This window comes from Siphateles boraxobius, unplaced genomic scaffold (genome assembly GCF_051911475.1).
Source record: "Siphateles boraxobius isolate OS27281-9 unplaced genomic scaffold, OSU_SipBor_1 87, whole genome shotgun sequence".
In the NCBI taxonomy this organism is placed as follows: Eukaryota; Metazoa; Chordata; class Actinopteri; order Cypriniformes; family Leuciscidae; genus Siphateles; species Siphateles boraxobius.
In genome coordinates, this window is record NW_027509216.1 from 318,298 (window position 1) to 345,000 (window position 26,703).

General features: G+C 45.3%; 1 protein-coding gene across 1 annotated transcript in view; it reads left to right on the forward strand.

Moving 5' to 3' along the window:
• LOC143731496 (butyrophilin subfamily 2 member A1-like) overlaps positions 1–26,703 on the forward strand; it is a 75,767-nt gene that overhangs the window by 47,979 nt on the left and 1,085 nt on the right. The window contains exon 15 of the mRNA XM_077222454.1: positions 26,609–26,703. This exon is cut by the window's right edge and continues 1,085 nt beyond it. Coding sequence (XP_077078569.1) covers positions 26,609–26,703 — 95 coding nt within the window. The remainder of the gene's footprint in view (positions 1–26,608) is intronic.

The following is a 26,703-nucleotide window of genomic DNA, read 5'->3' on the forward strand; positions in this document are numbered from 1 at the left end:
CGTATATTCACGAAGTGCATGGACGCGGCTCTCGCACCCCTGAGACTTCAGGGCATGCGAATTTTGAAGTACTTGGACGACTAGTTGATTCTAGCTCGATCACGATCAGAGCTCATAGAACACAAGACCGCATTACTCGAGCATCTCGAGAATTTGGGTCTCACAGTCAATTGGGCGAAGAGTTCGCTGTCTCCCAGCCAGAAAATCTCCTTTCTGGGAACAGTGATGGACTCGCTGTCTATGACAGCACGTCTGTCGCCGGAGCGAGGACTGAACATTCAGCACGCCGTGAAATCCTTCCGCCGCGGCTCTATAGTCCAGCTCAAACGGTTTCACAAAATGCTGGGCCTCATGGCCTCAGCATCTTCAGTACTTCAGCTGGGCCTGCTTCGCATGCGCCCACTGCAGTTATGGCTGAAAGCACGAGTTCCGCCCGGGGCTTGGGCCGCTGGTCTGTTTCGCCTCAGGGTCGACAGGAAATGCGTCTCGGCTCTGAAACCTTGAAAAAAGCCGACTGGTACCAGTCAGGCGTGAGACTCCCTCGAGTGTGATGGTGGTGTCCACGGACGCCTCCACCTCGGGGTGGGGCCAGTGGTCAGAACGGGAGAAGCTCCTACACATAAACTGTCTAGAAATGCTGGCAGTAGACAACGCGCTAAGGCGTTTTTGTCCCCAGATAAAAGGCCGCCACGTCTTAGTCCGGTCGGACAACATGTCAGTGGTGGCGTACATAAATCACCAGGGCGGCGTCAGGTCCCGAAGCCTTTACAGGCTGACAAAACGCTTCCCTGGGCTGGGCTCAGCACAACCTGCTTTCACTGAAAGCAGCGCATGTGCCTGGTCACCTGAATCTGGGACCAGACAGACTGTCCAGAAACAATGTCCCAGCAGGGGAATGGTCGCTGCACCCGCAGACGATCCAACTGCTGTGGGAGACATTCGGCAGAGCGCAGGTGGACCTGTTCGCGTCCCAGGAAAACGCTCACTGTCCGAACTTTTTCTCCAAGAGCAGGGACGCGCTGGCCCACGTATGGCCCCGACGCCCCCTCTATGCTTTTCCCCCCGTCTCGCTCCTGCCTCAAGTGCTGGAACGAATCAGGGAAAATGGATGCCCAGTGCTGCTCGTGGCTCCGCTATGGACGAACCAAACCTGGTTCCCAGTCCTGATGCAGCTGGCCAGCACTGCCCCGTGGCCGATACCGGTGAGGAGAGACCTCCTCTCTCAGGCAAAGGGCTCGATTTGGCATCCTCGCCCGGAGTTATGGTCCCTACATGTGTGGGCCATCAACGGGTACCCGCTAACCTCCCGGAGGGAGTGTTAAACGCGATCACGCAGGCTAGGGCCCCGTCTACTAGACGGCTCTACTCCTCGAAATGGTCAGTGTTCTCTACCTGGTGTCAAGCTCAGGGCTTTTCACCCGTAGACTGCGGAGTTACGGAAGTGCTCTCCTTCCTTCAGGAGCTGCTGGATAAGGGTAGAACCCCGTCCACGCTCAAAGTATACGTGGCGGCCATAGCGGCGTTTGCAAAACCGACGTCTGGCCAGTCACTGGGGAAGAACGACCTCTTGTGCGATTCCTCAGGGGAGCTCGGAGGCTGAATCCTTCCAGACCTCCCTCAGTCCCTATGTGGGACCTTTCTACGGTTCTGGAAGCCCTGAAAGGTGCCCCATTCGAAGCATGAAGCACCTGTCTTTCAAAACGGTATTTCTTGTGGCTCTTGCTTCAATGAAGCGCGTGGGGGACTTGCAAGCGCTTTCAGTAAGCGCGTCCTGTATTGAGTTTGGGCCTAATGACTCAAAAGTCATACTCAAACCAAGGCACGGGTACGTGCCAAAATCCCTCAACACACCGTTCAGGGCCCAGGTTATTTCCCTGTGCGCCCTCCCGGTGAACAATGGGGAAGCGGATGCTAATCTCCTTTGCCCCGTCAGGCCGCTGAGGGCTTATGTGTCCCGCTCGTCTGTCTTCAGGCAGACCGAGCAGCTCTTTGTTTTGTTTGGCGGACGCTCCAAGGGACTGGCCGCATCAAAACAGAGCCTATCCAGATGGATAGTCGATGCCATAGCGCTGGCTTACACTTCTAAGGGCCTGCAGTGTCCTTTGGGTGTCAGAGCGCACTCCACGAGAGGCGTGGCCTCTTCGTGGGCGTGGTCTAGTGGGATTTCCTTGCATGATATCTGTATGGCGGCGGACTGGGCCTCGCCGTCTACATTTATAAGGTTCTATAACCTAGAAGTTCCCGCCTTACAGGCCAAGCTGCTGTCGGTCTAGAATTCAGTACTATCTGTCCCGCTGCGCCGGCGCAGAATGCTGAGTTTTGATTGAGTATCGCTCACTGATCGATGGAACAGCTCCATGTGTGTTGAATAGCCCGTATTTTTGCCCAGTTCAGGCTGAACGCGTTCACCCTGTCTGCGGGATATACTGTTGACATAACTAGCTCCTAAGGGATGCTATTTCGTGGGGAATGATGCTGGTAGCCTCTCTTCTCCGACTCTCTGTGAGTCTACGGTGATTATGCACTATATGAGCCCCGGGCTACTGCCCTTGGGACTTTGGTGTCGGATCCCAGTACGCACGGCGTCTTACATTGTGTTCCCCGTAGCGTAAGATATTACGCAGTACGAGAGATACTCTCGTAAGAGAACGTACTCGGTTACTAACGTAACCTCGGTTCTCTCTAGAGAGGGAACGAGTACTGCGTATCTTGCCGTGCATACAACAGCGCTGGTTCGCTTCAGCGTTGAAAACCAGTTTGTATCAGCCTGTCGAGCGTATTTATAGGCCAAGGCCACGCCTATTCTGGCGGGACGCGACGAAATGGGCGCGAAGCACCCCCATTGGATGTCACGTCACGCAGGGCCTCTCTCGATAGGCTTGCTGCTGTTGCCGCAGGGCAGCCAATAGGCGCGCGAGCCGTCTTGCCTATGTCTGCACGCTGCCGCACAGCGTTTTACATTAATCAAAATTAAAGGATAATTTTTGGCTTCAATATCTCGTGGAAAAGAGGTTCCCTTTCAAGGGAACTTCGAGCTGCGTCAAACGCTGCGGGAACGCCCCTGCGTTGTGCGTCATGAAGCACGTATGGAATCAGCCCAATGGAGAGATGAAACGTCATAGGCGGGTGACGTCATCGACCAGGAAACTATAAAGCACCCCAAAAACACAAGCGCATTAGCTTCTGTGCTTTCAGTCGCGCTACATGTGAATCTGTCCCTGTGTGATATTGTCTGTCTTACATACCCTGCACCACACAAACAATTTATCCCTATATATATATATATTGAGAGATTATGGCGGACGAACAGCAGTTTAGAAAGTGTGTTCCTCCCTGCTCGCGTTATTTAACGAGCGGGGATACACATGATCTTTGTGTTGTTTGTTTGGGAGTTCAGCATGCCCAGTTTGCTCTCGAGGGAGCAGACTGTGAGCATTGCGAGCGTTTGCCGTTAAGGACGCTCCGCTCCCGCCGATCGCTCTTTGAGGAGAGCGGTTCGGTGCGCGCTCCCCGCGGTTCGGGTCCCGCTTCTGCCGAGGCAGAGCGGCGGCGCTTATCGTGGGGATCGCAGATGGATCTCACAGCGGGGTTTGAGACGGGCTCTGCCTTATCTCTCCCTTCACCTGTGAGATCCAGTGCCTCAGTCCCGGGTTCGGAAGCACGCGCTGCGGTTTCTTCCGCTCGGGCTGAGGCACCAATGCTGCAGCTATCCAGTTCTGAGGAACTTGATGTTGTTAGTGTTGAGGGAGATGTGGAGGATTCGCCACCCCACACTCCTGAGAGTGATGAGCTTATGGAGGTGTTAACAAGAGCTGTTGAAAAACTTAATATTGAATGGCCAGTGACTAGACAGGAGTCTGTTTCTAAATCAAAGTTGGATGAGAGATTTTTGCCGTCACGTGTGCAGCCTCCACGCCGGTGCCTGCCGTTTTCCATGATCTCCACACCGAGGTGTCGAAATCATGGAGAAAACCGGTGTCATATAGAGTGTTTAGTCCCCAGACTTCAACATACGCTAATATTATGGGAGCCAAGGCTCATGGTTATGGTGCTTTGCCTCGTGTGGAAGAGACGCTTGCGAGCCATCTCTCCCCCGAAGCAGCATCATCTTTTAAGGCACCGGCATTACCCACCAAGCCTTTAAGAAACACTTCGGCTTTGGTGGGTAAAGCATATTCGGCAGCAGGTCAGGCTGCGTCATGTCTGCATACTATGTCAATCTTGCAGGCATACCAGGCTGATCTGCTAAGGGACATGAGTGAGAGTGAGGAGGTCAGTACTGACGTAGTTCGCGAACTGCGTCAGGCTGCTGATTTATCCCTGCGTGCCACCAGAGAATCGGCCAAATTAATGGGTCGTTCTATGGCAGCTCTGGTGGCCGCAGAAAGACATTTGTGGTTAAATCAGACTAATATTAAAGAGAGAGAAAAAGCTTTTCTTTTAGATGCTCCTCTTTCTCCCATGGGGTTGTTTGGTGATGCTGTGAATTCAGTTATCGATAAATTCCAAGAAGAAAAGAAACAAACTGCAGCTTTTAAAAAGTTTCTTCCCCTTAAAGTTCATGTCCCTGGGGCTGCTGGGCGGGAGCAGCCCCGGCCGTCTTCGAGCTCATCACATAGAGCGCAGCAGAGGCAGAGTGTCGCGTCTCGTGCTCCCCCTGCTGGACAGTGGGCTCAGCCGCGACACTCTCAGCCGAAGCCTTCTCCCAGTAGAACTGATCTGAGGACAGTTATATTGGCTAAGAAGGCTTTGGCTAAGAAGAAGTCCTGACGCCAAGCCGTTCAGGATGCTGAGGGTGGTCCCCACCGAGGCGGAAAGGTGTTCACCTCTTTTTACGGTGCCCATTCCTCCTCGGTGCCCTCAGGGGCTCGTTCTGCCAACCCCGCCTTTATGCCGGGGCACAGACGATCCCAGCGAGCGCTTTCCCGAGGGACGCTCGCTCCCTCTGAGGAGGGTCTCAGAGCGGTCAGACCAGTTGTTCCCTGCCGGTGCGCCGTTACAGGGCGCTGCGTCTGCTGCTCAAGTTACACCAGAGGCCAGTCTCGAGAGGCTGGTACCCTTAGTAGAATTTCTGGCAGAGTGGAAAAGCCTTCCAAAAATATCTCATTGGGTCCTGCAGACAGTAGAAAAGGGTTATGCTATCCAGTTCAGGTGTCGTCCACCAAAATTCAGAGGGGTTCTGCACACAGTGGTGGGCCCCGAGCAGGCTCTGGTATTGGAACAAGAGGTGAAAACGCTCCTTCAAAAAGAGGCTATAGAACGGGTTCCTCCTCCCAGTTTGGAGTCAGGTTATTACAGCCGATATTTCATCGTTCCAAAGAAGGATGGGGGGTTGCGTCCAATTTTAGACCTGCGCATATTGAATCGCTCGGTAGGGAAGCTAAAATTCAAGATGCTCACTATCAAGCAGATCGTGTCTCAAATCAGGTCCGAGGACTGGTTTGTCACGATAGATCTGAAGGACGCATACTTCCATGTGTCCATCCTTCCACAACACAGGAAGTTCCTGAGGTTCGCCTTCGGGGGCGAGGCGTACCAGTACAGGGTTCTTCCGTTTGGCCTAGCTTTATCTCCCCGCACTTTCACGAAATGCATGGATGCAGCACTAGTGCCTCTGAGGCTTCAGGGCATTCGTATTCTCAATTACATCGACGATTGGTTGATTTTAGCTCAGACCGAGCAGATGGCGGTTCGGCATCGAGATGTCGTCCTCGCTCATATCAGAAAGTTGGGGTTGAGGCTGAACGCAAAGAAAAGTGTATTATCTCCTTCCCAGAAGACCACTTTTCTGGGTGTCGTTTGGGATTCGGTATCGATGCGGGCGCGACTCTCTCCGACCCGCATCGCTTCGATTCTCTCAGCTGTGAAACAAGTGAAGCTAGGCCAGCTACTCACTGTCAAGCAGTTTCAGAGACTGTTGGGTCTGATGGCAGCAGCGTCCAACGTTATACCTTGCGGCCTGTTGTACATGAGACCCCGAGGGGAAATCCGCTCCGCACGTTCAAAGTCACGCGGCGCTGCCTTCGTGCTCTGGTCATGTGGAGAGAAACTTGGTTCCTATCCAAAGGTCCTGTGCTGGGGGCTCTTTGTCGTCGCATAACGCTAACGACGGATGCTTCCCTCACAGGGTGGGGGGCGGTCATGAGTGGTCGCCCAGCCCAAGGTCTGTGGCAGGATCATCATCTTTCGTGGCACATAAATTGTCTAGAGATGTTGGCTGTGTTTCAGGCTCTGAAACACTTCCTAACAGACCTGAGAGGCCATCATGTGTTAGTTCAATCAGACAACACGTCGGTGGTCTCTTATATAAATCATCAGGGGGGCCTGCGGTCTCGCCGGCTTTACAAGTTGGCCCGTCAGATCCTCCTGTGGTCCCAAGGGAAGCTACTATCTCTGAGAGCAATGTATCTCCCTGGGTATTTGAATGTGGTAGCAGACTCCCTGTCGAGGCAGGGGCCGAGGCCAGGGGAATGGAGACTCCACCCCGAGGTGGTGGAGCTCCTTTGGTTGAGTTTCGGTCGCGCCGAGGTGGACCTATTCGCTTCCAAGGAGACCACTCATTGTCATCGGTGGTTCTCCATCACTCTTCCAGCCCCCCTGGGGTTGGATGCTATGGTGCAACCGTGGCCGAGGTCACGTCTGTACGCCTTTCCCCCGATTGCTCTGTTACCAGGAGTTCTGGAGAGGGTCCGCCGGGACGGGGTCAGTCTACTACTAGTAGCCCCGTTCTGGCCGGCCCGAGTATGGTTTGCGGACCTGATTTCTCTCCTGGACGGTTCTCCTTTGGAGCTCCCGGTCAGGAGGGATCTACTCTCCCAGGCGGGGGGCACGATACTTCACCCCCGCCCAGAATTGTGGAAACTGTGGGCTTGGCCTCTGAGGGGGCCCAGCTCATAGACTCCGGTCTCTCAACCGAGGTTGTTGAGACCATTCTTAACTCCAGAGCTCCATCCACGAGGAAGCTTTATGCCTTGAAGTGGAAACTTTTCACTTCTTGGTGTGGAGAACACCTGCAGGACCCAGTTAACTGCCCAGTGGGTGCAGTGCTGGAATTCCTGCAGGAGCGCTTCTCCACAGGGTTATCCCCCTCCACACTAAAGGTGTATGTGGCGGCACTAGCTGCTTACCACGTCCCTTTCAGTGGAGTTTCTCTTGGGAGACACCCGCTTATAACTCGTTTCCTCCGTGGCACTTTGAGGCTGAGGCCAGCAGTTCGTACGAGGGTGCCGACTTGGGATCTGGCCATTGTATTAGAAGGTCTTTCCCTAGCTCCTTTTGAACCTATCGAAGAAGTTCCCGAGAAGTTTCTCACTTTTAAGACTATCTTTTTGCTTGCTATCTCTTCACTAAAAAGAATCGGAGATTTGCAGGCTCTGTCGGTTTCACCCTCGTGCCTGGAATTTGCACCTGGCATGGTTAAAGCTTTTCTGCATCCTAGACCAGGTTACGTTCCTAAGGTTCCTACTAATATTGTTAGACCTACGGTTCTGCAGGCTTTCTGTCCTCCTCCATTTATGTCATCGGACCAGGAGAAACTTAATTCACTCTGCCCTGTTAGGGCATTAGACGCTTATGTCCACAGAGCTGCCCTGTGGAGGAAATCAGAACAACTTTTTGTATGTTTCGGGCCACCCAGGAAAGGGTGTCCGGCGTCTAAACAGAGAATGAGCAAGTGGGTGGTTGAGGCTATCTCACTTGCTTATGAGTCGGCTGGCCAGCCTTCACCTTTGGTTCTCCGAGCTCACTCTACCAGGAGTATGGCTGCTTCTAAAGCTCTTTTGTCGGGGGTTTCCCTGAGTGATGTTTGTGATGTGGCTGGATGGTCTTCACCGCATACTTTTATTAAGTTCTATGACCTAGACTTAAGCTCTACCCCTGGGGCACAGGTGCTCTCGTCCTCTGTGCGCTAGTCTCACATGACGGTCATTTGGTCCTATGGCGACGTGGGTATTCGCGTTCCCGCAGCGTTTGACGCAGCTCGAAGTTCCCTTGAAAGGGAACGTCTCGGTTACGTATGTAACCCTAGTTCCCTGATAGGGAACGAGACGCTGCGTCGCTCCGCCATACTCCCGGCACTCCCGTTAGCGCTTCCTTCAAGCCTATCAGAAGCTAATGCGCTTGTGTTTTTGGGGTGCTTCATAGTTTCCTGGTCGATGACGTCACCCGCCTATGACGTTTCATCTCTCCATTGGGCTGATTCCATACGTGCTTCATGACGCACAACGCAGGGCCGTTCCCGCAGCGTTTGACGCAGCGTCTCGTTCCCTATCAGGGAACTAGGGTTACATACGTAACCGAGACGTTTTCCCCATAGCGTAAGATATTACGCAGTACTCGTTCCCTCTCTAGAGAGAACCGAGGTTACGTTAGTAACCGAGTACGTTTTCATAGTCAGCTCTGGATGTTTATCAGTTTTCATAGTCAGCTCTGGATGTTTATCAGTTTTCATAGTCAGCTCTGGATGTTTATCAGTTTTCATAGTCAGCTCTGGATGTTAATCAGTTTTCAGTCACCTCTGGATGTTTATCAGTTTTCATAGTCACCTCTGGATGTTTATCAGTTTTCATAGTCACATCTGGATGTTTATCAGTTTTCATAGTCAGCTCTGGATGTTTATCAGTTTTCATAGTCACCTCTGGATGTTTATCAGTTTTCATAGTCAGCTCTGGATGTTAATCAGTTTTCATAGTCAGCTCTGGATGTTTATCAGTTTTCATAGTCACATCTGGATGTTTATCAGTTTTCGTAGTCACCTCTGGATGTTTATCAGTTTTCATAGTCACATCTGGATGTTTATCAGTTTTCATAGTCACCTCTGGATGTTTATCAGTTTTCATAGTCAGCTCTGGATGTTTATCAGTTTTCATAGTCAGCTCTGGATGTTTATCAGTTTTCATAGTCACCTCTGGATGTTAATCAGTTTTCATAGTCACATCTGGATGTTTATCAGTTTTCATAGTCACCTCTGGATGTTAATCAGTTTTCATAGTCACATCTGGATGTTTATCAGTTTTCATAGTCACCTCTGGATGTTTATCAGTTTTCATAGTCACCTCTGGATGTTAATCAGTTTTCATAGTCACATCTGGATGTTTATCAGTTTTCATAGTCACCTCTGGATGTTAATCAGTTTTCATAGTCACCTCTGGATGTTTATCAGTTTTCATAGTCAGCTCTGGATGTTAATCAGTTTTCATAGTCACCTCTGGATGTTTATCAGTTTTCATAGTCACCTCTGGATGTTTATCAGTTTTCATAGTCACATCTGGATGTTTATCAGTTTTCATAGTCACATCTGGATGTTTATCAGTTTTCATAGTCACCTCTGGATGTTTATCAGTTTTCATAGTCAGCTCTGGATGTTTATCAGTTTTCATAGTCACCTCTGGATGTTAATCAGTTTTCATAGTCACATCTGGATGTTAATCAGTTTTCATAGTCACATCTGGATGTTTATCAGTTTTCATAGTCAGCTCTGGATGTTTATCAGTTTTCATAGACACATCTGGATGTTTATCAGTTTTCATAGTCACCTCTGGATGTTTATCAGTTTTCATAGTCACATCTGGATGTTTATCAGTTTTCATAGTCACCTCTGGATGTTTATCAGTTTTCATAGTCACATCTGGATGTTTATCAGTTTTCATAGTCACCTCTGGATGTTAATCAGTTTTCATAGTCACATCTGGATGTTTATCAGTTTTCATAGTCACCTCTGGATGTTTATCAGTTTTCATAGTCAGCTCTGGATGTTTATCAGTTTTCATAGTCAGCTCTGGATGTTAATCAGTTTTCATAGTCAGCTCTGGATGTTAATCAGTTTTCATAGTCACCTCTGGATGTTTATCAGTTTTCATAGTCAGCTCTGGATGTTAATCAGTTTTCATAGTCACCTCTGGATGTTTATCAGTTTTCATAGTCACCTCTGGATGTTTATCAGTTTTCATAGTCACCTCTGGATGTTTATCAGTTTTCATAGTCACATCTGGATGTTTATCAGTTTTCATAGTCACATCTGTATGTTTATCAGTTTTCATAGTCACATCTGTATGTTTATCAGTTTTCATAGTCACATCTGGATGTTTATCAGTTTTCATAGTCACATCTGGATGTTTATCAGTTTTCATAGTCACCTCTGGATGTTTATCAGTTTTCATAGTCAGCTCTGGATGTTAATCAGTTTTCATAGTCAGCTCTGGATGTTAATCAGTTTTCATAGTCACATCTGGATGTTTATCAGTTTTCATAGTCACCTCTGGATGTTAATCAGTTTTCATAGTCACATCTGGATGTTTATCAGTTTTCATAGTCACCTCTGGATGTTTATCAGTTTTCATAGTCAGCTCTGGATGTTTTTCAGTTTTCATAGTCAGCTCTGGATGTTAATCAGTTTTCATAGTCAGCTCTGGATGTTAATCAGTTTTCATAGTCACCTCTGGATGTTTATCAGTTTTCATAGTCAGCTCTGGATGTTAATCAGTTTTCATAGTCACCTCTGGATGTTTATCAGTTTTCATAGTCACCTCTGGATGTTTATCAGTTTTCATAGTCAGCTCTGGATGTTTATCAGTTTTCATAGTCAGCTCTGGATGTTAATCAGTTTTCATAGTCAGCTCTGGATGTTTATCAGTTTTCATAGTCACATCTGGATGTTTATCAGTTTTCATAGTCAGCTCTGGATGTTAATCAGTTTTCATAGTCACATCTGGATGTTTATCAGTTTTCATAGTCACCTCTGGATGTTAATCAGTTTTCATAGTCAGCTCTGGATGTTTATCAGTTTTCATAGTCAGCTCTGGATGTTAATCAGTTTTCATAGTCACATCTGGATGTTTATCAGTTTTCATAGTCACATCTGGATGTTAATCAGTTTTCATAGTCAGCTCTGGATGTTTATCAGTTTTCATAGTCAGCTCTGGATGTTTATCAGTTTTCATAGTCACCTCTGGATGTTTATCAGTTTTCATAGTCACATCTGGATGTTTATCAGTTTTCATAGTCACATCTGGATGTTTATCAGTTTTCATAGTCACATCTGGATGTTTATCAGTTTTCATAGTCACATCTGGATGTTTATCAGTTTTCATAGTCACATCTGGATGTTTATCAGTTTTCATAGTCAGCTCTGGATGTTTATCAGTTTTCATAGTCACATCTGGATGTTTATCAGTTTTCATAGTCACATCTGGATGTTTATCAGTTTTCATAGTCACATCTGGATGTTTATCAGTTTTCATAGTCACATCTGGATGTTTATCAGTTTTCATAGTCACCTCTGGATGTTTATCAGTTTTCATAGTCAGCTCTGGATGTTTATCAGTTTTCATAGTCACATCTGGATGTTTATCAGTTTTCATAGTCACATCTGGATGTTTATCAGTTTTCATAGTCACCTCTGGATGTTTATCAGTTTTCATAGTCAGCTCTGGATGTTTATCAGTTCCCTTTCGAGAGGTCTCTCCTATTGCGTAAGTAGCTTACGCTATGGGAAAACTCCTTTTCTCGAGAATATTGAAGTCTTTATGTAAAACGCATTGCAGCTGCACAGCTGACAGCAATGAATGAAGGCAGCTCGGTCATTGGCTGTGCTGCGGCAACTTGCTCGAACCAATGACGGGGCGACTCTGAATGCGCGACCAATGAGCGCGCTTCGCGCCCGCGCGCGTCAGAGCCCGCCAAGATGGGCGTGGCCAAGAGCTATATATTGGGCGCCCCGTCATGAGAGTTCTTTAGATTTAATCTCCTTCAGCGAACACCTTCTTCGCTGGATCCTCCGGATTATTGAAGCTTCGCCGTCGAAAAGCATACCAGCGGGATTTGCTACGAGGACGTCGGCACCTTCAGCCGCCTTCTAACGCGATCCTACTGAGCCATCCGGCGTACTGCTCACGCAAGTATTTACATCTGTTCGCTCTGCGACACTTGTAAAAGAGCAAATTTTCCAAGGCGTTGTTCCAAATGCCTTCCTGCGCGTCGTGCAGAGACCTTCTCCCGGACGGGGATCGTCACATCATCTGCGCTCGCTGCCTGGGCCGGGACCACGCAGAAGCTGCTTTGACCAAGGGCGGATGCCCCGAATGTGACGACCTGGGTCTCTCCGCACTGCGGGCTCGCCTCGCCGCTTTCGCCGTGAGCGAGCCCATCGCCGCCATCCCTCTGTTCGAGCCGCGCACTAAGAAAAAGCGCCGCTCACAGAGGCTTCCTGAACCTGAGCTCAGTGACGTCACGCCGAGCCAGTCTCCGCGTGCTTCACCGCCGCTCTTGCCTTCCCCACCGCCGGTTCAGTTCACCCAGCCGGACCCACACCCCTCTAGCAGAGCGGTGGGCCTTGTGACTTTCGGCGCGTCCGAGGACGACGGGGGAATGGATGACAGCTTGTCAATCGACGCTGCATCGGACGACTGGCCGGGCTCCACTCTCGACCCCGCCCCGTCGACGCTAGCTAGCGCGAGCGGGGGCTCCACCATGGATAGCGAGATTATCCGCGTTCTCTCTAAGGCCGTGGAAGACCTCGGGCTCGATTGGTCTTCTCCCGAAGAACCAACCCGGAGCCGACTGGATGAGTGGTTTCTGCAGGGGCGCCAGCAGGCCCCTCGGCAAAGGCCTTCTCCCTTCTTCCCGGAAGTTCACGACGAACTCACCAAGTCGTGGAAAGCCCCCCACACTGCGCGCCTAAAGCCTTCTTTTTCTTCCTCGCTCTCCTCTGTGGACGGCGCAAAGGAAAGAGGCTACGAGGGAACGCCGCCCCTCGAGGAGGCCGTGGCCAATCATCTCTGCCCGCCCTCCACCACCGGATGGAAAGCCAAAGCTTCCCACCCCTCGAAGCCCTGCCGCACTACTTCAGCTCTCGCCGGTCGCGCCTACGCCGCCGCCGGCCAAGCTGCATCAGCGCTTCACTCTATGGCGGTACTTCAAGTGTTCCAAGCCAAGCTTCCCCGCTCTATGGACGAGTCTGGCCCCGAACCCGAAGCCTTTAAGGACCTACGCAGCGCGACTGACATAGCCCTGCGAGCCACGAAGGCCACCGCCCAGTCTATCGGCCGTGCCATGGCTAATTTGACTGTTCTCGAGCGCCATCTGTGGTTGACTCTGACTGAGATGAAGGACGCGGATAAGGTGCCATTTCTCGACGCGCCTATCTCCACCAGCGGGCTGTTTGGACCGGCGGTTAAGGGTTTCGCCGAACGCTTCACTGAGGCCCAGAATGCTTCACAAGCTATGCGGCATTTCCTGCCCAAGCGCTCCAGCTCATCGCAGAGCAGACAGAGGCCGCCGCAGCCGCAGCGGGCTAGAACAGCCCCCACCGCCTCTCAGCCCGCGCCTCTGGCTGACGCTCGACGCCGCTCGCGCTCTCACAACCGCAAGCCGCCTTCTGAGCGACGGGGTCCTCGGCCCAAGATTGTGCTGAACCCTGAGCCTCGAAAGCCGTCCTAGCCACAAGAATGAAAAGAGAGAGTGCGTGTCTCGCAAAAGCCGGACCACTCTCTCTGCAAAAACTCAAGCATTACCCAGTCCCCTTACAGGCGGCTGGATATGTTCATACAGCAGTCAATGGGCCAGTCACAGAGCTCGCTCACCTGCAAACAAACGCCGTTTTTACGGCGACGCACAGAAAACACAAAAAGAGTCTTTTTCTGCCTGTGTCACTAAGGGTTCACATGTCCACAAAGTGTGCATTCCCAGATACTGTCAAAACAGTGCCAAATTCATTCCCAGCTCAAGCTGCGCACCCCATGAATGCAGATCACGTGCCTACGGTCATGTACGCACCACTTCACACAAGCACTTTTCACACAGTTATAAATTCATCCCCAGTAAAAGCGGGAAACATTATAAAAGTGACGCGTGTGCCTACCACTGTTTATGCACCCCCACTTATAAACACTGTCCTTACAGTGTCAAACACAACCCCAGCCCAGGCTGCGAGTTTTACAGACACAGCGCGCGCTGCTGTAATCACACACGCGCCCATTCACTCAGCTGCTCAGCGCGCGCCCGCGCCTCTGAGAGCTATGAGCTCAGGCCATTCGCTGGCCGGGTCCCTGCGTCACAGCGGCCCGCCCCTAGCCTGTATTCAGCCCATATCTGTACACGCAGCGGCATGGGAAAATATTCCAGATATGCCGAAATGGGTATTGAATATAGTAAAGCACGGATACTCGCTCCAGTTCGCTCGCAGACCACCACGTTTTACGACTGTGGTCGAGACGAAAGTGAGAAAAGAGTGCTCACATGTTCTACGCACCGAGGTGCGCAAACTAATAGAAAAGGGCGCTGTGGAAACTGTTCCCCCCTCTCTGAGCGAGGCAGGTTTTTACAGCCGCTATTTTCTCGTCCCGAAAAAGGATGGCGGTCTCCGCCCCATCCTAGATCTCAGACACCTGAACAAAGCACTAATGATTCGCTCGTTCAGAATGTTAACAACCAAGCATGTCCTCGCGCAAGTACGCCCAGGAGATTGGTTTCTCTCAGTGGATCTGAAAGATGCTTACTTTCACATTCCAATAGCGCCTCATCACAGGCCGTTTCTGAGATTCGCTTTCGAGGGACAGTCGTACCAGTACACAGTACTTCCGTTCGGCCTGTCCCTGGCTCCCCGTACATTCACGAAATGTATGGATGCAGCACTTTCCCCCCTAAGGCGAAGGGGAGTGCGAATACTGAATTATCTCGACGATTGGCTGATTCTAGCACAATCAGAGAGTCAGTTAATAACACACAGATCTTGGATTATCAGCCATTTAGAAGGCCTGGGTCTAAGAATCAATTTTGCAAAAAGCATACTATCTCCCAGCCAGAGGATTTCTTTCCTGGGAATAGTTCTAGACTCGATGCAAATGACAGCGCGTCTCTCATCAGAGCGCGCGCTCACCATCCGGCGCCTTGCAACATCATTCAGGGCGGGCGCGCTCGCCCCCGTCAAGCGGTTTCAGAGGATGCTCGGTCTCATGGCCTCAGCATCGGCCGTACTCCAGCTAGGATTGTTGCATATGCGCCCTCTCCAACGCTGGCTCAAGAGCCGCGTCCCTACTCACGCGTGGCGTTCGGGCCACCTTTTAATCAGAGCGAACCACGGCTGTATAAAAGCCCTGACGCACTGGAAAGCCGCCGACTGGTACCAGTCAGGCGTGAGTCTGGGTGTGAACACAAGGAGAAAGATGATAACGACAGATGCCTCCAAAATAGGTTGGGGGGCCCTTTACGAGGGCAGGCCTGTCTCCGGCTTTTGGTCAAACCCGGAGAAGCGCCTACACATAAACTGTCTGGAAATGAAAGCGGTCGCTTTGGCTCTCAGAGCCCTGCTCCCACAGCTGAGAAACGAACACGTCTTGGTCCCAACGGACAACATGACGGTAGTATCGTACATAAATCGCCAGGGTGGACTCAGGTCGAGCTCCATGCATTCAATGGCCAGGAGACTCATTTTATGGTCCCAGCACAACTTGCGCTCGCTGAGAGCAGCGCATGTGCCAGGTGCCCTGAACCAGGGGGCGGACATGCTATCCAGAGACAAAATTCTCCCAGGAGAATGGGCTCTCAACCCGCTGACGATTCACTGGTTATGGAAAACCTTTGGCAAAGCGGAGATCGACCTCTTCGCCTCCAAGGAGAACGCGCACTGCCTTCTTTTCTTCACGAAAAGCATGGATGCGCTCGCCCAGAGCTGGCCGAGCCGTCCCTTATATGCCTTTCCCCCGATCGCGATGCTACCGCAGGTCATCAGTCGGGTCAGAGAGGAGAAAAACGCAGTGCTGCTGATAGCCCCACTCTGGAAGAACCAAACATGGTTTCCAGATCTGATGCAAATGCAATCTGCACCACGGCCGATTCCACTGAGGCCAGACCTCCTCAGTCAGGCCAACGGGATGATATTTCATCCCCGCCCCGATCTGTGGGCCCTTCATGCATGGCCCCTCAACGGGTTCCCAGGAACCTCACGAGCGGAGCACTAAAAACCATCGCTGAGGCGCGGGCGCCCTCCACGAGACGCTTATATGCCCAGAAATGGAAAGTGTTCAGTGTCTGGTGTAATGCCAAGGGCCTGAACCCTGAAACATGCGAGATTACGAACGTACTCGCTTTTCTACAAGGGCTTCTGGAGGCGGGCCGCGCCCCCTCCACGCTCAAAGTATATGTGGCGACCATCACAGCATCACACGACCCTGTAATGGAACGTCCATTGGGAAGAAACGACCTAATTATTCGTTTCCTAAGGGGCGCTAGGAGGATGAACCCTTCACGCCCCCCCTCAGTGCCGATCTGGGACCTAGCTACTGTCCTAGACGCTCTTAAAGGGCCTCCGTTCGAACCACTCCGAACCGTGCACCTTAAACAGCTCTCGCTCAAGACTGCGCTCTTGCTGGCACTCGCCTCGGTCAAGAGAGTGGGCGACCTGCACGCGCTTTCGACAAGCGCTGCCTGCCTAGAATTCGGACCTAACGACTGCAGGGTCGTCCTTAGACCGAAACATGGGTATATTCCTAAAGTGCTCACCACTCCCTTCAGAGCACAGGTTATCTCCCTAACTGCGCTATCGTCTCCAGCAGACGAACACGACGCTAATCTACTCTGCCCCGTTAGGGCTCTCAGAGTGTATTTGGAGCGTTCTGCCCTATTCAGACAGACAGAACAACTGTTTGTATGCTTTGGCGGCCGTACGAAAGGTTCCGCCGTTTCAAAGCAGAGAATCTCTCACTGGATAGTTGAAGCTATAGCGCTGGCTTATGAAGCTAAGGGACTTCAATGCCCCTGGGGAGTCAAAGCACACTCCACCAGGAGTGTGGTTTCTTCCTGGGCATGGTCGAGCGGGATACCGATCGAGGATATTTGTGCGGCGGCAGGCTGGGCCTCACCGTCCGTAGATTATGTATGTGCTTGTGTCACACTGAGCGCCTTCTAGCCGCTCTGTATTCTTTCCCACATATAAAGCTCGCCTCTGCCGGCTAGTTGGATGATAACTTTGCTTTTTTAGCTCAGGCACCTGCCTCTGGCTGTCATAAGGCGAAGTTCAGCACGCACGGCGTTTTGCATGGTGTTCCCATAGCGTAAGCTACTTACGCAATAGGAGAGACCTCTCGAAAGGGAACGACTCGGTTACTAACGTAACCTCGGTTCCCTGAGAGGAGGGAACGAGTATTGCGTAAGCTGCCGTGCTTGTGCTTGGTTAGTTCGCTTCAGTCGTTTTAACCTAAAGAACTCTCATGACGGGGCGCCCAATATATAGCTCTTGGCCACGCCCATCTTGGCGGGCTCTGACGCGCGCGGGCGCGAAGCGCGCTCATTGGTCGCGCATTCAGAGTCGCCCCGTCATTGGTTCGAGCAAGTTGCCGCAGCACACCCAATGACCGAGCTGCCTTCGTTCATTGCTGTCAGCTGTGCAGCTGCAATGCGTTTTACATAAAGACTTCAATATTCTCGAGAAAAGGAGTTTTCCCATAGCGTAAGCTACTTACGCAATACTCGTTCCCTCCTCTCAGGGAACTGAGGTTACGTTAGTAACCGAGTCGTTTTCATAGTCAGCTCTGGATGTTAATCAGTTTTCATAGTCACATCTGGATGTTAATCAGTTTTCATAGTCACATCTGGATGTTTATCAGTTTTCATAGTCACCTCTGGATGTTTATCAGTTTTCATAGTCACATCTGGATGTTTATCAGTTTTCATAGTCACATCTGGATGTTTATCAGTTTTCATAGTCAGCTCTGGATGTTAATCAGTTTTCATAGTCAGCTCTGGATGTTTATCAGTTTTCATAGTCACATCTGGATGTTAATCAGTTTTCATAGTCACATCTGGATGTTTATCAGTTTTCATAGTCAGCTCTGGATGTTAATCAGTTTTCATAGTCACATCTGGATGTTTATCAGTTTTCATAGTCACATCTGGATGTTAATCAGTTTTCATAGTCACATCTGGATGTTTATCAGTTTTCATAGTCACATCTGGATGTTTATCAGTTTTCATAGTCAGCTCTGGGTGTTAATCAGCTTTCATAGTCACATCTGGATGTTTATCAGTTTTCATAGTCACATCTGGATGTTAATCAGTTTTCATAGTCAGCTCTGAATGTTTATCAGTTTTCATAGTCAGCTCTGGATGTTTATCAGTTTTCATAGTCAGCTCTGGATGTTTATCAGTTTTCATAGTCACATCTGGATGTTTATCAGTTTTCATAGTCAGCTCTGGATGTTAATCAGTTTTCATAGTCAGCTCTGGATGTTTATCAGTTTTCATAGTCACATCTGGATATTTATCAGTTTTCATAGTCAGCTCTGGATGTTAATCAGTTTTCATAGTCACATCTGGATGTTTATCAGTTTTCATAGTCACATCTGGATGTTAATCATTTTTCATAGTCAGCTCTGAATGTTTATCAGTTTTCATAGTCAGCTCTGGATGTTTATCAGTTTTCATAGTCAGCTCTGGATGTTTATCAGTTTTCATAGTCACATCTGGATGTTTATCAGTTTTCATAGTCAGCTCTGGATGTTAATCAGTTTTCATAGTCAGCTCTGGATGTTTATCAGTTTTCATAGTCACATCTGGATATTTATCAGTTTTCATAGTCAGCTCTGGATGTTTATCAGTTTTCATAGTCACATCTGGATGTTTATCAGTTTTCATAGTCACCTCTGGATGTTAATCAGTTTTCATAGTCAACTCTGGATGTTTATCAGGTTTCATAGTCAGCTCTGGATGTTAATCAGTTTTCATAGTCACATCTGGATGTTTATCAGTTTTCATAGTCACATCTGGATGTTAATCAGTTTTCATAGTCAGCTCTGGATGTTTATCAGTTTTCATAGTCACATCTGGATGTTAATCAGTTTTCATAGTCAGCTCTGGATGTTTATCAGTTTTCATAGTCACATCTGGATGTTAATCAGTTTTCATAGTCAGCTCTGGATGTTAATCAGTTTTCATAGACGCCGAGCTGATTGTGGTGTAAGGTCTTGAATGAAATAAAGCACATCAATTTTGTTTGCATTTACAGAGATATCTACTTGATCAAAGATATCCTCCTGATATTCAGATATATCTGACCTCTATAGAGTAGGAATAAACATTTTCATATTTATCTGAGACCACAATTGTTACATATATAAAATCTATTTGTCTGATATAAATGGTCAGTGTATTTTTATAGGCTACTCTTTTTAATTCATACCTATTTGATATTTATATTTAGGCATATACAAAAGCAGATTGCAGTTTTCGCTCTATTTGAATGTATGTTAAAGCGAATTTCCATGAAATATGAGACATTGTCTGTTCCTGAAACTTTTTAATTGGAGATGAAGAATTATGTGGAATATCTCGTTCTTTTCCGAATGAGCCGTCGAAAGCCGCTTTATTTAACTTTATTAATACACCGCACATAACTTTCTAAATCAGCCATTGCAATAATCAAATGTGTACTAGTTAGTATACAATCGAAGCATAAGACGTTAAACTGAGGTAAGAAAAACACAAACGTGTTACAACGTGTCTTCACACGTAAACAACGCGTTGGGAAGACGATCAGTTACTCGCACTTCCGGCCGGTCGCCGTAGGAACGCGTTAACAACACGTAAGCACATGTAGGAACGTGTTACAACGTGTCTTCACACGTAAACAACGCGTTGGGAAGACGATCAGTTACTCGCACTTCCGGCCGGTCGCCATAGGAACGCGTTAACAACACGTAAGCACATGTAGGAACGTGTTACATATGATTTTATGAAAATGATCTATAATTTCGTTTTGGCTCATTGTTTATATGTGGCAGACATGAAAATCAACGAACCTTAATTACAAAGTAAATTATATTCAGCTGATTATGTCTAAATGTAATATTAGAACTCTTATAGCCTACATGTTTTTAATAAACCTTTCCACTTTAACATTTATGTTTATTTGTGAAAGATTATGATAATTTAGTAATTTTATTAAGATTGAGTCAGTGTTGAGTTCTCTAAGTTCTTGAAATAAAAGATAATGCTTGATTAGAATCACTTTTTATTAGTTTGTTATTTGTTTGATATTATGTATAATTGTTTTATGCATGTTTTAATCTATATTACAGTTTTCCTGAATTGCTAAAACACATTTATTGGAACCATCACCAACGTTCACAAAACCTTAAACACAAAACCACATCTTCAAACAACTTTCAGAGAACATGATCTGACTGTTCAAAATCAAAAACTTGACTCAAAACCACACACAGCTCAATATTATAAACACTACAGATCATTCATTAGACACGACACAAAAAATGGAGAAGACAGAATCCAAAGTATGCAGTTACAGAAAAAGTATTGTAACAAAGTAAATAAATTTAGCAGTTTCATGTAAAAAAAGAGGCTAGTAACTGCAACTAAGGTGAATAAATTGTACACTGTATGCACTGCAGTATTGTCTGAATATTCAGCACTTGCATAGTGTAAAAATACTGTAGTCCAACTCCAAAAGCCAAAAACGTCACAGTAAAAACCTCTAATTGAAAAGCATGTTACACTCAGAATCAAAATCAAAGCATCACTCATGTTGGGAGAGGACTTCGTCTACATCACAGGCATTGACCTTTCTTTACAGTTTTCACAATTGCTAAAACACATTTCTTAAAACCTTCGTCCATTTTCTCACAACATTAAACTCAAATCCAAATTTTCAAACTAAACTCTCAAAACCATCGACTCTTCTCAAAAAGTCAAACAATTGCTGTACTCAAAATCAAATAGGCTAATGCTTTCAGATCATACACACGAGTCAATAATAATAAATAAAAACTACCACTAGATGCCTGTATAGCTCTCTGGAGAGGCTTGTGAATTCTCAAGCAGTTTTTGGACAAAATTACTTTTAAGCTGTGGATTTGAATGTATGTTTTTTTTTATTAATTGTCAAATAATACTTTTAGCAAGGGTTATATATATATATTATATATAATACTATATATATTAAAAAACGTAACATTAAAATTCAATAAAACATTTACAAAAATGAACAGCAAACATCTTATTTCAGGCTGACTCAAATATGCTGTGTGGTAATAGCCAGTATACTGTGTATATATAAATATAAATATATATATGTTTATGAAAACCTTCTGGATCTGTTTTTTAAAAGATTAGCCTATTGCAAAAAGTATAAAATAACATAATATGCTACATTTATTAATTTGGAATGTTTTTTATGAACTGTGAGAACATTGTACATTGGCAATACAATTAACAATAAAAACTAGTTAAAATGATTATTGGTCAAATTAAGTCTATTGAAAGTCTGTATATAGGCTATAGCCTACAGTATTTCTGCTCTTTGAAAGTAAAACACATACCTTACATGCACAGGATTCAGGAATAATGTTTTAGTGTTGTTTTAGAAGTAAAATATTTATATGTATTGCCTTTCATGTCCATTTATAGTCTTTACACATCAGCTTGGATTCTTGCATGGCTAAAAAAAAACTGCTAATTTCAAGACGTTGACGCCACGTCAGGTCGTCACGTGGGTCACCCGCTCGGTCAGACGAATGGAACATTCCGAGCGCCATAGACACACACACACACACACACACACACACACACACAGCCCCTCCCCTCCGTACACACCGCGTCTCCGTGAAAACGAGTGTTCGTTGAAAGCAAGTTCGCGAAAGGTTGGTATCTCGTGAACACCTTTACACAATCACACATTAAAAAGTGGTATAACAAATATTTTAAATTCTGAATACAATTTTGTCAGTGTGTTAATGTCGACCCGAGAAGCGATTGCGAAAGTTTGAGGTAAAATGCAGTTGGGTTGTCGATGTCAAAACACGATATAAGCTGTGATTGAAATATTAGCTAAAGCTAAATAATGTTATGTCATTTTTTTACTCTTACACTGAATGTTTGCTGCTTCAATCCAGATCAGTATTGTGTAGGGTAAATGTAGTATGGGTGTGAAAAGTGTACAGCTGTGGGATTTGTATAGGGTGTGTATTTTGTATAGAAATTGTGTAACGTAGATATTTGGTACGGCGTGTGGATTTTGTAGAGGTAAAGAGATTGAGCTCCTAGCAATGTCTTGTGTGGGTCATAAATGTGTTGATACATGCCGTTCATGTGTGTCTTCTTTAGTCTGTTGGCTATTCAGGTTTTTTTTTTTTTTTAATATTGATCATATTATACGAGCAAGAATGCAATGTTTCCCGAATATCCACACGATTTCACATGTGACATTGATTTTATACAACAGTAAAAAAAGGGTAACATTAAGTGATGTACTACATTTAAAACAGCATTGTCAGACTTATTGCTCTATTTTGCAACGAAATCTGTGGCTTTGAACGAATCGTGAGATTCAATGAATGAATGACTCAAAGACTCACTCATAAAGATAGCGAGTTAGCGCCACCTACTGGCCATTTTAATGCTTTTAACATTGCATATTTAATGAACATTGTTGTATTTAAAGCATTATTTCTTTTTTTAAAGGTATTGTAAAGGAAAAATGAAATGGACAATTGATAAAAGGGGGCAAATATTGTCACTCTAAAACACTGGAGAACCGCAGGACTTGGAAAAGGGATAATTATGTAGAAATGCACAAGTGCTGCTGCTAAAGAGTGCAATGTCAATCATTTCTCATAAGCTTAATTGAATTGGCCTAGAGAGAATAATTATGACATTTTCTGTCTAAAGACTACATATAAAATAACTATCAAAAGTAAAGTAACTGTCAACTAAAACTATAAAAAACTGAACGACTCAACTGTGATTAAGACCAATAAGCATTTTCGTCTCAAGACTAAATCAAAAATGGCTGCCAAAATGAACACTGGCCTACACACACTTGCGCGCTACAACGCTGTTGTAAATATGACTGATAATTAAGTAAAATGTTTCATTTAATTCAAGTAGCCTACTTGAACATAATTATTTTCTAGGGTTTCAAACAAAGACTATAGAAGAACAAGTGAAACTCAATAGTTTGTCTCACTGCAACACCAGCGCCAGCAGCAGCGCTACGCTTCCGCCATTGTGGGGTGAAAGCGACTCGGCGGTCCACTAGTGCTGATGTGTCGTTCACGAACGAGCCGCTCTAAAAGACGATTCTTTGAAAAGAGCCGGACGATATGGCAATATCAGCTGCTTTTGTCTTTTTTTTTTTATAGTCCATTAAAGATCAAATCCAAACTGAATGATGACAACACAGAATAACGTAACACTAGACTAGCGATCATCAAATCCCTTTTAACAGTTTATTTCACAGACTTAGACAAGTCTTCTACTTTTTTCCCACAAAACCTTTAGTATTAGCATTACAAACACTGAATTAATACCAACATATAAAAGTAAAGGACATGCTATATCAGATAATTGGGAATGTCGGACAATATTTATATATAACATCAATAGAATAGTTTTACAGTCAACTTCTTTTTTTCTTTTGTTTTTGCAGTAACTACTATCTTATATTAATGACCGTTAAAGCAAGACTATTTAAACAAGAAAACACAGCCACTGTCCATCATGTTCTATAAGATCATCATGTTTGTAGCATGATCCAGGATTACCCATACAGAAATGTAATATATGTCAATATAAGTAAATTACATATATAGCCTAATGTCCGTGCCCATGTATGTCTGCAGCCTATATGAGAATATATGAAAAATTCATATAAAACACATAGACATATATAAAACAATATAGAAAAAATGGCCGTTTTCATGTAAGTGCCATATATTTTCCCGTATATGCACATAAATGTTAAATATATGTAGCCTATAGATGCATATATGTATATATGTACTTATTTCAATGCATCAGTATCACATGCATTTATGTTTGCATACATTTATTAAATATGTGGGAAACAAATATATATATGATATATATATATGATTTATGGTATCATATATACAGTAGATTAACTCAAATATTTTCTTCACATGTTTGGACACATAAATGTTCATATATGTTGCAGGCATAGGCTATATTGTGTTCTCAGATAAGTCAAATATATGTATAGATATATGGCATGCTATTTAAAATATAACATATATGACCATATATTACATTTTTGTATGGGTAAAAAAGTACAACATATATTTCAGGCCTAGTGGAGTTGGTAACTAATAATAGTAGTAAATGTGTAAAGTTGCATAAAATGTAAATACTCAATAAAGCAACTGTTATCTGTGCTGTTGTCCAGTGACTCCAGTTGGAATCTTCACCCCAAAATGGCGGCCGCGCTCCCGAAGCGCCACCTAGTGTCTGTTTACAAAAAAGCATCAGAGTTTCGCCTCTTGTTCTTCTATACTCTTTGTTTCTAATGTATACAGATTTGACATTTTCCCCTCATACTTCTGTTGGAATGGGTACAAAGTTGGCATTGAATTTCATTTGAAATGGTATTAAAAAGGTCTTAAAAGCCTTGAATTTAAGTGGGAGGATCCTGGGGGTTCCCTGTTAATGCACACATACACATATATAACATGTATAATAAGCTGTGTCCAGGCTGACTGACATTCATACTGAATTTCGAGCTGGTGTTAATGTTATTGGATTGAAATTTTATTCATTTTATAATCTGTTACACCACTGAGCTGATGTTAAACTTTACAATCAAAACATTTAATTCCCATTCTTTATGTAATAATGCCATTCTGATGCAGTGTTTTTCACATCATGTCTCTGTTCATGGCATTTAACACTCATTTATATATTTTGTAATATTGTCTTGCATTGTTAATATTGATTTTGATTAGAAGTGACTAATTATGTCTGAATAAAACCCAGCAAGCAGGGAATACACAGCATAGATGTGTGTATATATAGGGCTATACAGCCATCTAGTGGTTACACGAGGGAATTGCAGCTGATAAATGGTGCATAATTTAGAGATGCTCTTAAAATACATGTTCAAGGGAAAAAATATTATTATAACTCATTTTAGTAAAATAATAATTTTATTTATTAAAATATTACCCCCCCCCCTGATCAGTAGACGGGTGAAATTCTGCATGCAGAAGTGCAGATACTAGGCCTACATTCAGCATCAAGATTACAGACTGATACGGCCTGATGAGCAGAATACATGCACTGAATACACAGACATTTTCTTTCTCAACACACCAGCTCGAGATTCAGTTTTGGCTCATATAGTCAGCCTAATGGTGCACAGACTATTTAGCAATCATGATTTATTCATTTAGTTATTCATTTATTTATGTATTTAACATGTATGTGTGCATTAAAAGTATCATTTCGGTTATTTCTGGAACTTTTTTGCCCCATGCAAAGAAGAAGTCATGTAGACATTTGCAACAGTTTATCACGCAAAAACCGTTCCAAAAGTGTAAGCGGAAAAATGAAGGTCTGAAGAATACAGATCCTGTTTATTTTGCGTTAGCATGAAGCTGCAGCTTCAAAATACATGAATTACACTCACGAATAACAGTTAAATGCTGCAAATGTTTGTTTTCTTACACCTGAGGGGCGATTTACACCTTTACAAATCTTCTCTTGCGCATGCACATCTATTTTACGCTTGCAATCTTATGTGCTCTTTCACAAATCTTACCCTGCGCATGCGATTCTTTATGTCATCATTTTACCTTCATACACTACCTAGCAACCAAACAGAGTACCCTAGCAACCGTTTAGCACAGGGGTGTCCAGTCCTGCAGAGTTCAACTCCAGCTATAATTAAACACACTGAACCAGATAATCAACCCGACATCTTATGAGAACATTTTACATTATTTAGTGTTATATATGTGTGTTTTAGCAGCTCGTTTAACAAATGCCATCTCTGCATAATATGCTGTGAGTTTGGGTTACTTGCTTTGATACGTCTACATTTTAATAGCAATTAGTAATTAATCCGCAATTAAATCTGTTTTGAAGATAATCTCGGAATTAAAAAAAAAAAGCTTTTAACATATTAATTAAAAGCATTTGTATAATTAAGATCTTCAATATATTGTGCTGATTTGGCTATTTCTCCACATGCTTTTTTTTTTGTCAAGTTTTGTTTGTTTGTTTTGTTTTGTCTCCTGAAATCCCTGCCATTTGAATGAAAATGTATTCAATACCATTAAACCTGTCAGAATGAACCCTAGCAACCACCTAGCAAAGCCCTAAAAACCCAACAAGAATACCCTAGCAACCACCTAGCAAAGCCCTAAAAACCCAACAAGAATACCCTAGCAACCACCTAGCAAAGCCCTTAAAACCCAACAAGAATACCCTAGCAACCACCTAGCAAAGCCCTAAAAACCCAACAAGAATACCCTAGCAACCACATAGCAACCACCCAGAACACACTAGCAACCACCCATAATACCCTAGCAACCACACAGCAACAGCATGAGTACCCTAGCAACCACATAGCAAAGACCCAGAACACCCTAGCAACTTCAAACCTTTTAAACTACTTCAGACTTTCTGCTCTGCTTTTCTCAAGACAACTTCAACGTTTGCTTACAAACTTTTTAATCTCATTTAAAATTAATGCAGTTTTTCATATTTTATTATCTTATTCTAAAGTTACCATGATTCTTATAAAAATAAATAGTTGTCTTTATTGTGTTATATACTCATCTGTAAAGCAGACTTTTCAATATTTCAGCAGTGAATGTGACTCTGGATGCTGATTCAGCTCATCGACGTCTCATCGTGTCTCATGATGGGAAACAAGTGAAAGATGGAGACATGAAAGCAGTG